We start from the raw sequence: 14,292 nt of genomic DNA on the forward strand, positions 1-14,292 counted from the left end.
CAGATGGTTACAGATGTGTGGTGTTATTTCTGAGGTCTGTGTTGAAGGTCAGATGGTTGTAGATGTGAGGTGTTATTTCTGAGGTCTGTGTTGAAGGTCAGATGGTTGTAGATGTGAGGTGTTATTTCTGAGATCTGTGTTGAAGGTCAGATGGTTGTAGATGTGTGGTGTTATTTCTGAGATCTGTGTTGAAGGTCAGATGGTTGTAGATGTGAGGTGTTATTTCTGAGATCTGTGTTGAAGGTCAGATGGTTACAGATGTGTGGTGTTATTTCTGAGGTCTGTGTTGAAGGTCAGATGGTTGTAGATGTGTGGTGTTATTTCTGAGGGCTGTGTTGAAGGTCAGATGGTTACAGATGTGCCGTGTTATTTCTGGGGGCCGCATTCTGTTCCATTGTTCTATATGTTTGTTTTGGTACCAGTACCTAGACTTTCATAATGATAGTTTTTTATCTCCCACATGAGCCAGAAGCAAGTTGGGTCCCTCAACCTCTAACCTGTTCCCCGGAGAGCTCTTTCCTCTGGCTCTAGTTTTTCCTTCATGTGCACCCGTGGGTACACAGGCACACATGCTGCACACATGTACATGGCACTCCCGGGCCCATACGGCTCACGGGCACAGGCACGTATGTGTATCTCCATTCCTAGCTGTGTAGATAAGCACCCAGGTTCTGGGTTTTCAGGATAGCCAGTAACCAAAATTCATTTTCCCCTCCTATTGTTCTCAGAACCTTTTGATATATAGACGTAGGTATCAGGCAGAGATAAACATGTCTAATCTGCAACCGACAGGAAGATGTGACATCAGTTTACGGGGACAGTGGGCTTTCAACATTTCACCTTAGAATTAGTTTTTCCACTGCAAGCACAGGAAGAGCTAGAGGTCTTCCAGCCAGCCAGCTGGGCATGCTCGCTTGCTCTCTGTGGGCACCTGACACCAGAGAGAAAGTGGCTGAGTGGAGCCTGCCTGTCCCGCTTCCAAACACTCCAGTCAGATCACTGAGGAACAGGAATGCTGAGAGGTGCTGCGTGTTACTCCGGTAGTATCCCCCCACATGGAGCCAGGAACAGTGGGAAACAAAAGTCCCTCTCAACCCCAGACACACACATAAGTACACACGGACACACACACACACACGGATCAATTCTCGCACCAGGGTGTGGATGCTGAGGAGTCGGATCTCAGGAGCCAAGCAACCAGAAAACCAGGGAGAAGGATGGCTGAAGGCCAAGCAAGAAAGGGAGACGGCTCGGAGGATGGGGTCTGGGGAGCTGAGGGGCTGTGGCAGGGCTGTGGCCTGCATCTGGGGTTGACTCTTCAGGCCGACCGTGAAGCCTGGAGTGGAACAGCAGGTGATGAACAGGACCGTAAAGGGAAACGTGGAGTGGAAAACTTAAGGGAAAATGGGGAGAGGCTGAGAAGAGCATTGAGGTGCTACTGAAAGTATATTTAAGAAACATGGAATTATTTTATGTCCCTTGTGGTCCAAAAAAAATGTGCAGCGGCCAAGATTTGTACGTGAATAGGTATTACACCGTAGGGAGTGTGTGGCTGCGGGTACAGAGCGGTGATATAGCAACATGACGCCAGATTTCTGCATACAAAAGATTGTAAGGGATAGCATTCCAAATGCATTAGAATGGCTCTGACCACCAGTCATAGCTTGAAGTAGGGTGCACAGCTCCAAGGTTGATCATGGGATGAAATTAGAACCTCCTCTACCCTCAATTCTTCTAAATGAAGACAATCGCCCTGGTCCAGAGCCTTGGGGGTTTAAAAAGCCCTGGGATTGAAGACTTTTTTTCATGATTTGCCTGGGCATTTTGTTTTTAGTTTGAACTGGCCCTAAGTATCTGACTCTTTGGAACGCAGCAGTAGATCGAAATAGCTTATTATAATAGCGAACATACACTGAGCATCCGCTGTGGGCCAGGCACTGTCTGCAGTGCTTGGATGTCCCAACTCACCGAATCCTCACAGCAACCCTGAGTATGCACTTTTGATAGCTGTGTGTTATTGATGATGAAAGAGACTCTGAGAGGCTGAACGACTTGCTCAAAGGCACACAGCCAGCAGACAGCAGAGCTGGAACGCAAACGCAGGCCGCCTGACTGCAGAAGCTACCCTCTGCAGCATAAATGGAGCGGAAAGGAGGATGGAAGCTCACTTGGCCCAACCTGGAGCTTTTCCATGTGAGAGGAGCAGAACTGTGTGTATCAAGCTAGTTCTGAACTCAAATTCTACAGTTGGGTTCTTCACTGAGCTGGACCTGCAGGGAGACCTCACTGCCTTACCCAAGCAGGCCAAGCGTGGTTTCCTACTGCCAGACCACAAGGTAGAACGTTCAGGCGAAAGCAAGACCCTTGTGCTTCTGATCATCCTCAGAATGTGTGTGGAGCGCTCCACGGATTTCTAGGTGGATGTACAATTACTTGCTCGTCTCTGATGACACAGGGTGAAGACTGAGGCTAGGGAGGACCTGATGCAGAACTCCAAGAGCTCAGCACTGTCAGGCAGTTCATTTAGTCATTCCCTGAGTATTTATTGAACTCCTACTCACGCCCATGTGTCCTTTCTTTTCTTGTTGTTACTCTGTGCAGACACCCACTACCAGGTTCCTGGAAGTCCCTGCCTCTGTGGGCTCAGGCACCTCCACGGCAGCTCCTCCACCTTCCTTTCCTGTACCCAGCAGCCTGGACAGGAGGGGCCCTCACTGACACATGGGCTGTCTTTGTTCAACAATGCTTGGGAGCACAAGTGAGTTCTGTATTACTGCCCTTTTGGCAGGGGCGGCTGGAGTGCCTGGAAGAGACTAGTTCCAGGCCTGCTGGGCCACGGGGACCCACCCCAAGCACCAGCCATCAGCTTTGTCCCTCCAACCTCTGGAGAAAACCTTTGATTTCATGGGGATGATTATTTTTATTCTTGCCCACTCAAGGATGAAGCCCAAGAAATAAGAGGTTGAGCCTTTCAGAAGCATCACAATGGGTTACCTCCAGCCAAACCCACTGGTTTTTTGTTATTTTTAGGTTTGGTTGGGCCTCTCTTGGAAACCATTACTATACAACTTACTTAAAGAAAGTGGAGGGATTGGGCATAGGAGACCCAGACAGAGGGAGACAGGAGTGGGGGCTAGAGCTGGGAGGCTGGAGGTCATGTGTTGTCAGAGACGGTGCAGGAAGAACATATTAAAGCCACAATCTGGTTTGAGTCCATTCAATTTTGTAGTGACATTTTTAATCTTTTGCAAAGTCGAAGTATTCCAAGTCTGACTTTTAGCCAATCCTGGAGAATTGGAACTTTGGGTGAAGGTTTCAGAAAAAGACACAAAACATACACGCGTACACACACACACACACACACACACACACAGCCTGGTGGGGAGAGAGAGAGAGAAAGGGGGAAAGAGAGAAAGGGGAGGGAGACTTTTATCCTAAAGTCATTGTAAATCCAAAGCAGGGTTTATCCTCCACAGTTAAATGAGAAAGAAAAAAAAAAAATCAAGAATACCAACATTTGAGGTACAAAGACTGTCATGGACCAGTGGAAGTTTGCAAAATTATATGTAAATGACCGCAGTTTTTACTGTGGTGGCCCTGTGCATTCCCAAAGCTAATCCCAAAGAGAAAATCTACTTAGCAAAAGAAAGTTTTGTCTAATTTGGTTAACAGTTGAGAAGTGACAAAAATGTTGAATATATTAATAATTTATATTTCCAGGGTAACACTATATCTTTAATGCTTCACTGCCGAAGGGAATTCAGATTGGCTTAGTGCTCACAGAAAAACACTCTGAAAGGCCTTCTTCATATTCTGTATGCAGCGCTGATGAAAATGGGTGTAAGACATGTGTTCCAATAATAGGCACCATCCATTTTCCCCATTTCTGCATAATTTGTTTTTATCCCATATTGCTCAATGTATATTCGTTACCCGGGAGGGCCGCCTGGTCTCACTCACTTCCGTGCTCCGGCTCTACCGCTTGACAGAAAGGAGAGAGCTCACATTTTATAGATATTTCAAGAACCTCTGACGTGCAAGACCTTTTCTAAAGTTTATAGATTTTTCTTGGCAAAACATCTACGTGGAAGTTTCACTTGATGGGCAACATAACGAGGGCTTTTTTTTTTTTTTTTGCCTGTTTGTGCATAATGAAGTTCGATGGTTTACAAACCGCAGGTCATCCCATCCCATGACCTCAGCAAACAGTCTAGGTCAGAGTTTTCTTAAACCCTGTCCAGAGAAATAGAATAAGTTAATTTACAGTCCTCTAGCGGATGTGAGAGAAGGCAAATCACCACAGTTTAGATAAATGGCCTCTGGAAACAGAAAAACGTGCCACCTAATTTCAAATTATTTATTTAAAAGGCATTAAAGTTTATGGGGGAACAAAAGTTCAAAGACAAAATTTAAATACCCACAAACACAAATTTAGCCAGTTGGATACCTTGTTTATTTTACCTACTTACATAAAACAACCGGGAGCCCAAATTTGCCCTTTCAGTCTCAGAGAAACAGGATTTTAGCTTGCCGTTCTAGATGTACCGATGTATCGCTATTTTGTGGGTAAGGCACAAATGCACTGAAACCGAAAATCCCAGTCCCCTGAAAGACCACTGGCCAAGTCTCTCCTGGATTCCAAACTTTCCTCAGCACGTTCTGGATGGAGCGAGATGGAAAAAAAAAAGAAAAAAAATCCCACCAGGGAAAGGATAAGGAGGCCTTTTCTCTCCAGGCCCGAGAACTTAAACGGAGAGCCCAGGGTTCCATCCTGCACCAGTGGGCCAATGGTGGAGGATGGCGGGGAGGGGACCATCCCTGGAGGGGTGGCGAAGGGGCGTCTCCCAGCGGCCCCGAAGCTGGCCCGATCTGTGCGCGCAAGGCAACGCCAGCTTCTTGGAAGTCTCCGGCACTGAGGAGTTGTCATCTGACATGGTTTCTAAGCCGCAACTCAGAACTGTACTTGGTTCCCGTATATTTTAGAGGTCTGTTTAGACTGTAACCTCAGCCACGCACCCGGCTGGTCTGGGTTTCGCCCACTCCAGACCCGCGGGCGCGTGGCGCGGGTGCGTGGGGTAGGAAGTGCCTCTGGGCAGGAAGTGCGCGCAGGTCGCAGCTGCAACAATCCGCCTAAGCCACTTTGGGGCAGGTCTTTCAATCTGCATTTTCCTGAGAGCCAAGGGCAGCGCTCTTCGCCTCGCCTTTCTCCGAGGCTAATGCTCAAGATGCGCACGGGGCAGGCCCAGGGAGCCACGAATCCCGCCTTTAAGCGATGCCTGGTATATCTGCCTGAACCTCCACTGAACGTCCCCCTCCCTCAGACTCCGCAGCGGGCCCCTCACCAAATTACTGAGGGCTGTTACCCTGATCCCTGTCAGCGATGCGCCCTTGGCACCGCGGAGGGGATGGGTTGCGGATGAGCAGAAGGTCATAAATAAATCCCTCTCTTTGGGTCTTTATCAGAAAACGTTTATTACCGGAGGAGATCCTTCAGAAGACTCATTCGCTCTTTGCCTCCCCCCACCCAGTTTTTTGGGGGCACAATATTTAAACAATATTTGTACAATATATACGGCATTTCTCCTAAGCGGCACCCAAAGCGCAGAGAAATCCGGCGGGCGAGTGGGCGTCAGAGCACCGGGGGGTGCTGGGGCGTGTGCAGGTTAAGGGCATTGGGGTGCGCGTGGCCGATCCGGTTGAGGTAATGCCGGTCCAGACACTGCACCGGCGTCAGGAACGGGCTGTGCTGAGGCGCTGGGCTGGAGAGCGGCACCGCCGCGCTGGGCAGGTAGGGGAGCCCGGGACTGCGGGCTGCGCCTGGTGGCCAGGGGAACGGCCCGGGACCAGAGCCCTGCGGGAACACAGCAGCCTCCCCGGGGCTGTGGCCCGCGAACTCGGGCCCCGCAGGGTGCAGCTGATAGGAGAAATCCGGCTCTGGGAGTGAACCCAGCGGCGGAAAGGCAGGCTCCGCGCCCAGGCGGGCCTTGGACTGCAAGAAGGCGAGGATGCGCGCGTACTTGGTGTCCTTGGTCTCCATCCGCTCCACCGTGGTGAGGTAATGCACCAGGTTCTTCATGCACTCGTGGTAGCCATAGTGGAAGTAGTTGGCAAACTCCGCTAGAAGTTCTGCTGGAGGAAGAAGAACGCCCCTAGGAAGGACACACCCTGAGCGCCCCTTCGCCACGGGAGCCCAAGGCGGGTGCAGGGCATCTCCCATCACATTTTCAGGCCAAAAGTTCCCATTTGAGGCCTGCCCTCTCCTCTGCGCAGTCTTACAGACTGGCAAAGCACGAGCAATCTCCCCCTTTCCCTGAGAGCCTGACCCCACTCACCCCACCCGAGTGGAGCCTATGGTACCAGCCTCCCTGGAAACCAGTTCTCCCTCGCCGCCTCGCAGTCGCCGGGCCGGGAGAGGACCCTGCCCTCCAGGAGAGTGGAGCTCCAGTAGAGCTCTCGGGAACGCTCCGTCACTTCCCCCCCAGCCCCTAGGTCTCTGCGTGGCGCAGGCGCCCAGCCCAGGCGTCCCATTCCCTAACCTGTGCCCACCTTTTTCCCTTCCCCGGGGAAAATCAGCAGAGTGCAGTGCTCTCAGATACTGAACGGTCATCTCGAGGATCTCCGCCTTCTCCAGCTTCCCAGAACTCTGCAAAAGGAGGAAGGGCCCCTCTCAGCGGCCCAGTGCCTGCTTGGTGGGCACTGTAGATCTGGAGAGGACCAGCGAGTGGGCGCGGCTGCGGATCTGCGCCAGAGCCGCCTGAGGCTCGCCTCGCGCTCAGGCCCCCCGGGGAGGGGCCCGCAAGTGAGGCGGTCTGGGACAGCAGGCTCCCGCGTCTCCGCTGGCCGCAGAGGCCTCCCCAGCGCCTGCAGCACCGGGCTCCGGGCTGCCAACGTTACCTGCTTCGCCAGGGCCATGGGCACCGTCTTGCCCAGCTCGTTCAAGCAGCGGTTGATCCTGTCCCTCCTCCGCTTTTCTATCACTTTATGCGACACGGGGGTTCTCTGAGAACAGAGGGTTGTACATTTAGGATGGCTTTGCCCTGGAAGTAGTCAAAGGCACGACTCTGGCAGCTGCGTGCTAATCACCTCTCCAGCCGCGCACACTGCTCACGTTCGCCATAGGAAGGGACTCTCTGCCTGCCATACTCGGGTCAGTTGACCTCTGCCCTCTCATGCCCGCGCTGGCGCGTCCCCCTTCCAGCAACCCTACCCAGAGCTCTGTGAAGATGGCCACCAGCCTCCGGGCATGACTTCTCCCTGGTTGATCACTCTCCTCCCTCGATCCCACCCATTTCCCAAACCACTCGAGAGTCCTCCAGACGCAAAGTCTCGTGTGGCCACGTCCCTGCTATCGGTCCAGCCAAGTAGAGGGTCGGTGAGTCAGACGCCTCCACCACCAGGGCGCAAGTGCCACTTGGGCTCAGCCGACTCACTTTGCGTTCCTTGAGCTTGTCTGACATCCTGGTCAGTGCGCGCCCTCGGGAGAGGCGGTGGCTCGGGGCACCCGTCCACTCTTCCGCCTCGTGTGCCTCTTTGAGTGTCCCAGGTAGACTGCAGCCTCCCAACTCCGAGGGCTGCCTTATAAAGCGGTCATCTAGGGCTCCAAGTGCATTCACGAGTTGAATTATTCCATAGGATTAGGGGAGCTGCGTTTGGAGGATGTATGCATTCAAGATCAGTTTTAAAGAAGTTAAGAAAAAAAAATTTAGCAGCGGAGGGGGACGAGCTGGGGGCAGATCAGCTTTGTTAATCCACGTGGCCCTTCAAAGGACACGTGATCGGCCCGGGAGTAACATTTGAATGGCAACAGCCCGGGCGGGAAAAGGAGGCTGTAAACTGGGGCCGGCGGGCGAGCGAGCGCTTGCAACAGTCGCGGGCGCGGAGCGCAGGGGCGCAGCGGCCCCGGGCACCGGGGGGCGAGGACCCTCACAAAACAGTGTCGCCTCTTTTAGTCCCACCGCTGAGTCTCACACGATCGCCTGTTTACAAATCCCAGCAAGCCCGCCGTCCCAGCGCCAAGTGCGTTTTAAAGCCTGTCCAGAGTCATTAAAGTAATTAAGTAAGCCTTTAATAGGCTGTTCCGCCGGGTTCAAGGGAGAGCTCTTGGAGACAGAGGCGCCCCGTTTGTTCCCAGGCTTTTCTCACACGACTTGGTGACACGTCCTTCTCCCCCCTTTTTGTTTACACCGCTTTATTTGTCCGGACATCCCGGCAGGTGTGGGGCTGCGGCTGGCACACGAGGCTCCCGCCTCGCCTCGCCCCTCCCGCCGCTGTTTGGCACGCGACGCTCCCCCCTACTCCCTGACCACGTCGCTGGCTTTCTTTTCTCCCCCCTCCGGCTCCCTCTTCGCGGGGGGAAGAGGCTCAATTTGTAGCCTATTATCCTATACGAAAATGTCCATTGAAAAGTATGAATAGTTTCATTGGGCTAAATTTTAATAATGCCAGAGGGTGGGGGAGGAGAGACTGGCGGGCATGTGTGTGTGTGTTTGTGTGTGAAGGGGGGGTGGGAGGATTGGGGGGCAACACGGAGAAGAGTGGGCCGAGAAGAAAAGGGGGAATGCAGCTGGCCCAGACGAGCATTATGCGACGTCACCTGCGAGAGGGGGCGCCTACAGACCCCTATTCATTTGCCTAATTTTGGTCAATTTAACAAACTTCAGGAGAAATTATTGTGGCTTTGTCAGGGAGGGTGAAGCCTTCTGATCGAATTAACAGCATGTTTTGATCCGGTAAATGTCATTAGAAAGGGAGAAACAATCGCGCTTAGAGGGCTCTGAGTAATGCGCCCAAGTGGAGACGCCAAAGCGCACGGCTCACAAAGGGAGCAAGTAACTGCCACAGGGAACTTTTGTACCCGCCCATCGCCCAAGTTTTGACACAAAAAGGCATTATTTCATACTTGAATACGTTTAATCCAACGATTGTCTATTTTCTGCAAACATATTTTCACAGCATTGTTAACTTTTTATGTCTCCCTTTCGCGGGCGTCTTTTCTTAACGTTTGGGGGCGGGAGAGCGCAGACACTTTGGGCATCAATATTTGTCACTGAAAAGGGCCCCGTGAAGTTTGGGAAGTTGATCTCTTTTTTATGGTTTTAGAAAGCGAAAATATCGGGGGGAGGAGGAGGGAGGGAAGGCACAAACAGAAAGGAGGGAGGAAATTTGCTGGACGGGCCCAAGGGGAAAGAGGGGGGCGGCGGCGGCTGGGAACTCTCTGGGCCGCCTGCGCCTCTGCGGGCAGTCTGGCCCTGCAGTCGGAGGCCTCCTTCCCCGGGACGGGCCTAAGATCCCACACTCTGGGGGCTCCGAGCTTGTGGGGTGTGGGTGGGCGTGAGCTTTCTTGCAGATGGAAACGATAAAAATTATTTTTGTTTTATGACCCTTTCTAGAACCATCCAACTCTCACCCCTCTAATCTTTTCCATTTGGACACAGCTGAGAATGCTTCTTAGATTTTTCTTCTTTTCTGCCTGCCCCCGACCCTGTCTAAATGCTCTCTGCTCTGCAGGGCAAAGGCAGGGACCAGCGCCCCCCTTGGGGTCATTAGACCTTGGCAGGGGTGGGTAGGCGGCTCTACTCTCGCTGGTGGGACCTGGGAGCCTCAGGGCGCAGAGCCAGGCCTGGGGTGCCAGGCCTCGGGGAAGCCATCTGCCCACCTGCGGCGGCCTGGGAGGTGTGAGGGCTCGGTCTGCACCACGCACCCCAAGGGTGTCCCTCTCCGTCCTGCCTCCAGTCTCCTCACGACGTTTCTTTTCTGCTTCACGCCAGATTGGACACGATCCGCACCCTCCCAGGTTGCTCTGCCAGCGCTACTGCACTCTCCGGGGTTGTCGATTTCAGGATATTCACTCTCACACAAAGGGATTAAACACGAACCCTTATCATCCAAATTAACTAACGTGAATGGGTAAAAGGGAGCGCGCACACTTCGCACTCCCACCCCCATTTTTAAGCCAGTGGCCTGGGCGTTGATCCTCTTACTGCCGGTGTTAACCGCCAGCTGCAGGCACCTTCCACCGGCCAAATTTCATTCCATGCACACTGCTTAATTTTCCGGGTTTGGTCGCGGCGCTGGGCTCAAGGCTTGCCCAGGGGTAAAAGAGCCCGCGTGCAGGTGAGGGGGGCAAGGGAAGGCAGGTGAGTGGAGAAGTGGGCGCAGGTGCGCAGCGTCGCCAGCACTACCGCTTCAGGCTGGGGAAGGAAGTGTTTCCTTCTTCCCTTCCGGGCCCACAACCTGGGTCACTCACATTGCCCCAGAGTGGGCGCCTCAGAGCCGTCTTCCCTTTGCTGCTTCTGCTCAGGGCGATGATCAGGAGTTCCCTGACCCTGACGTAGTTCCACGCAAAAAGAGAGCAGAGTAGGGAAGAGCCGAGGCTGCGGTAACCAGCCAGCCTGCCTGTTGAGATCACAGCCCCACCGCCCAACTGGGTAAGACTTGAGGCATCGTCTTGAAATCTACTGTGCCTTAGTTTCCTCATCTGGGAAATGGAAATAATCTGTCTGCTATGTTACCAGGTGGTCACTCCAGCGAACTGTAAGTAAATATAGACAAGGCACCTAGAAGAAGACTGGACCGTGCTGTTAGTGGTTTTATTTTGTCTGCAAATCTCTCCTATGGTGGCTTTTCTGTGTTTTCGCTCTGTCGCCTAGGCTGGAGTGCAGTGGCATGATCTTGACCCACTGCAACCTCTGCCTCCCAGGTTCAAGCAATTCTCCTGCCTCAGCCTCAGGAGTAGCTGGGACTGCAGGCTTGCACCACCATGCCCGGCTAGTTTTTTTTTTTTTTTTTTTGTATTTTTAGTAGAGACAAGGTTTCACCATGCTGGCCAGGTTGGTCTCGAACTCCTGACCTCGTGATCTGTCCGCCTCAGCCTCTCAAAGTGCTGCGATTACAGGCGTGAGCCACCATACCTGACCTTGTTATATGACTTTCCCACTCATTTCATTTTTTTCCCTCATGCCTGAGAAAGGTCTAGCCTCCCTGAAAAAGCCACAGTAATTCTTCTTGAAGTTTGTTAAATTGACCAAAATCAGGCAAATGAATGGGGGTCTTTGGGCATCCCGGTGACATCACGTAGTGCCACTGGCCAGCTGTGTACTCCAGTGCATATGAGGCTGAGAAGGGCTCTGAGCACAGACCCCCTCTACATCATAGCAGTTCTCAAGGGACTCGAATATTAGCATCAAAATCAAAAGAAATCTAGGAAGCAAGACTGCTTGGAAGTTAGTGCTTACTAAATATGACTCTGCATTTAGCCTCCTGGCATCTAAGGACCTCTACTGGAGAATATAGTGATCACGAGCTGACTATGTTTATTATCGTTATTTTTAATACTGTTTCTTTAGCTCCATAGGTTTGACATGTAGATTGCAAACACTGAAATACGAGTTCTCTTGTTTCCTTCCAATTTTTAGAAACTGAGGATTTGTGGGCTTGGGGGTGGGAGATGGATGGAAAGAAAAGAACACAGTAACTTTAGCCAAATTGCTCTAAGACAAAGAGTTCTGGGTGATTTCAAATCCCTCCCTCCACCCTGCCTCCGATACTCAAGTAGACTTTCTAGACAACTGAACAGAACTGGAGATTTCACCAAATGTGAGGAGCCCTGGACGAGAGTGGGAAACAGCAGCACGGCTGGCCCTGCTGACTTCTGAGGTGCCGGGAAGACGAGGCCTGGAAGGAGCCCAACTCCTGGGCTGCTGTGAAGTGAGCAGGATAACAGGCTGCTCTCTCTGGAAGGGCCCACCAGAGCAGTGGCTCCAGCACCCCACTGCACACTCGAGGGCCCTGAGGAGCCACGAGGAGACTGGGATGCCCGATGGCAGGTGTGAGCAGCTGCCCGAAGTCTCCCATTTAGCATTTGTGGATTTGCTGAGTGAACTCCAGGGCTGACAGCCTTGGCTTCCTCCTGTCACTGCAAAGGAGGAGCTGGTCAGACTCCTGTGATTAGGGCTGGCAGCCATTCCGTGGGATACCTACTGCCCGTGGCGTGTGTGATCATTGTCACAGGCATCATCGGCTGTGTCTTATGCCCCCTGTACCTGTGAGGTACAGTGGTAATGGCACATGGTGAGCATCCACGGTTCGCTCAAGCTGGCAATTCCAGGTAGAAGGGACTCAGTCCTGCCTGCTACAAACGTGTGCTTGAAGAAAGAAGGAAACATTCCTACTGATGGCCCCGGCGAGCTCTCCACACCACAGTCACTCCCAGTGTCCACTGCAGCAGCGTGGGTGGCATCGGTTATCCTGTTGGGCTGGCAGCTTCTCTGGACTTTCCCTGCTCAGTACCTCTAATTCCTCTGCCTTCCCTGGTCACCAGGAGTACTCTCAAACCAACAGTGACGCCACCAGGAAGAATCTGCAGGGAGATGCTTGTTGGTGCAGTCAGGTGGCAGAGAGAGGGGTCCTGGGGAACACTGGAATCTCTCTAAACACAAGGACTCACGCTCAGGGTGTCTGCTGCCCTCTGAACAACCCTAGAGACATGAGAAACCTGTATGCACAGCAAGGTGACTTCCCAGGGCTTTGATTTTTATCCTCTTCGTTCTCGTCTCTGAAGCGGCATAGTTCTTTGCCTTCTAGCTCTCCTTCAGGTTCAGTACCTGGTAGTGAAGGTAGCAGCAGTGAAGCCACAGTTGCTCATCAGCACCACAAGCTGTGCAATGAGCCACGTGCTTCCACCTTCTCTACCCTTTGGAAGAAGTATTGGAAGCATTGCACACCCGCCACTAGAATCTCATGCCTCCAGAGGTTGCGTTTGTTTTCAGTAAAAACTAAGTGCCCTAATTCCCTGCTCCTGGAAATGTGGTCCTCAGAACAGCAGAATCTCACCACCCGGGAGCTCGTTAGAAATGCAGAATCAGGCCCGGCGCGGTGGCTCACACCTGTAATCCCAGCACTTTGGGAGGCCGAGGCGGGCCAATCACTGGAGGTCAAGAGATCAAGACCATCCTGGCCAACATGGTGAAGCCCCGTCTCTACTAAAAATACAAAAATCAGCTGGATGTGGTGGCATGCACCTGTAATCCCAGCTACTCAGGATGTTGAGGCAGGAGAATGGCTTGAACCCAGGAGGCAGAGGTTGCAGTGAGTCAAAATCATGCCACTGCACTCCAGACTAGCAACAGAGCGAGACTCTGTCTCAAATTAAAAAAAAAAAAAAAAAAAAGAAAGCAATGCAGAATCATAGGCCTCTCTCCTGACCTCGCTGAATCAGAACCTGCTTTGAACGACAGTCTCGGATGGTGTGTGCACTGTGGAGTGTGAGCGGCACTGCTGTAGCTGAAGCTGCAGAGCACCATGGCTACCCGATGAGAAATCCCAGGTAGGAACGGCCGCCCGAGAAGGACATTGGGAAGCCAAGGTGAAGGGATTTTCACCATGACCAGGTTGACCAAACTGGAATGAATTAACTGCATAGACTAAAAACTTCCTGTGCATAAGATGGGTTTTGCAGCCCTCCTTGTTCAAACTCTCAGTAGGATGTTTCCAGGACTTCCACCTACTTCTATGCAACAATTTATTCCTTGCATGTCCCCCTAGGGTTTGAAAGTGGTAGATGCTGCCAGGCATGGTGGCTCACGCCTGTAATCCCAGGACTTTGGGAGGCTGAGGTGGGCGGCTCATCAGAGGTGGGGAGTTCAAGACCAGCCTGACTAACATGGGGAAACCCCATCTCTACTAAAAATACAAAAATTAGCCAGGTGTGGTGGCACGTGCCTGTAATCCCAGCTACTTGGGAGACTGAGGCAGGAGAATCACTTGAACCCGGGAGGTGGAATTTGTGGTGAGCCAAGATCGTGCCATTGCACTGCAGCGTGGGCAACAAGAGTGAGATTCCATCAAAAAGAAAGAGAGAGAGAGAGAAAGAGAGAGAGAGAGAGAGAGAGAGAGAGAATACTTTTATTAGATACTCAAAAATGGTTGTTTTGTTTTTTCTTGTTTTTGAGACATAGTCTTGCTCTGTCGCCCAAACTGGAGTGCAGGGGTGGTGAGATCACAGCTCACTGAAGCTTTGAACCATTGAGCTGAAGCAATCCTCCTGCCTCAGCCTCCTGAGTAGCTAGGACTATAAGCACATGCCACTGTGCTGGCTAATTTTTAATTTAATTTTTTTTTTTTTTTTTTGTATGGACAGGGTCTGATCTCAAACTCCTGGCCTCAAGCAATCTTCCCACCTCAGCTTCCCAAAGTGCTAGGATTATAGTCCCGAACCATCTTGCCTGGCCTTGGGTAGTTTTGTTGACTGAAGGAAAACTGGGGGAGGGACTTCAAGAATTATTTTGGTAGCAA

General features: G+C 52.1%; 1 protein-coding gene across 2 annotated transcripts; it reads right to left on the reverse strand.

Annotated features, from left to right (window-relative positions):
* Nucleotides 1–4,491: 4,491 nt before the first annotated feature.
* Nucleotides 4,492–7,942, reverse strand: HELT (helt bHLH transcription factor). Of its 2 annotated transcripts, none has more exons than XM_078367795.1 (4): nucleotides 7,431–7,942; nucleotides 6,895–6,999; nucleotides 6,547–6,643; nucleotides 4,492–6,126 (listed from the first exon to the last, which is right to left on the reverse strand). In XM_078367795.1, the coding sequence occupies exons 1-4, from the start codon at nucleotides 7,455–7,457 to the stop codon at nucleotides 5,630–5,632; spliced, it is 726 nt and encodes a 241-aa protein (XP_078223921.1). In that variant the 5' UTR covers nucleotides 7,458–7,942; the 3' UTR covers nucleotides 4,492–5,629. The 2 variants fall into 2 exon arrangements, with proteins under 2 accessions (XP_078223921.1, XP_078223920.1); XM_078367794.1 differs by having other exon boundaries at nucleotides 4,492–6,129.
* Nucleotides 7,943–14,292: the final 6,350 nt, after the last annotated feature.

This window comes from Callithrix jacchus, chromosome 3, assembly GCF_049354715.1.
Source record: "Callithrix jacchus isolate 240 chromosome 3, calJac240_pri, whole genome shotgun sequence".
Classification (NCBI taxonomy): Eukaryota; Metazoa; Chordata; class Mammalia; order Primates; family Cebidae; genus Callithrix; species Callithrix jacchus.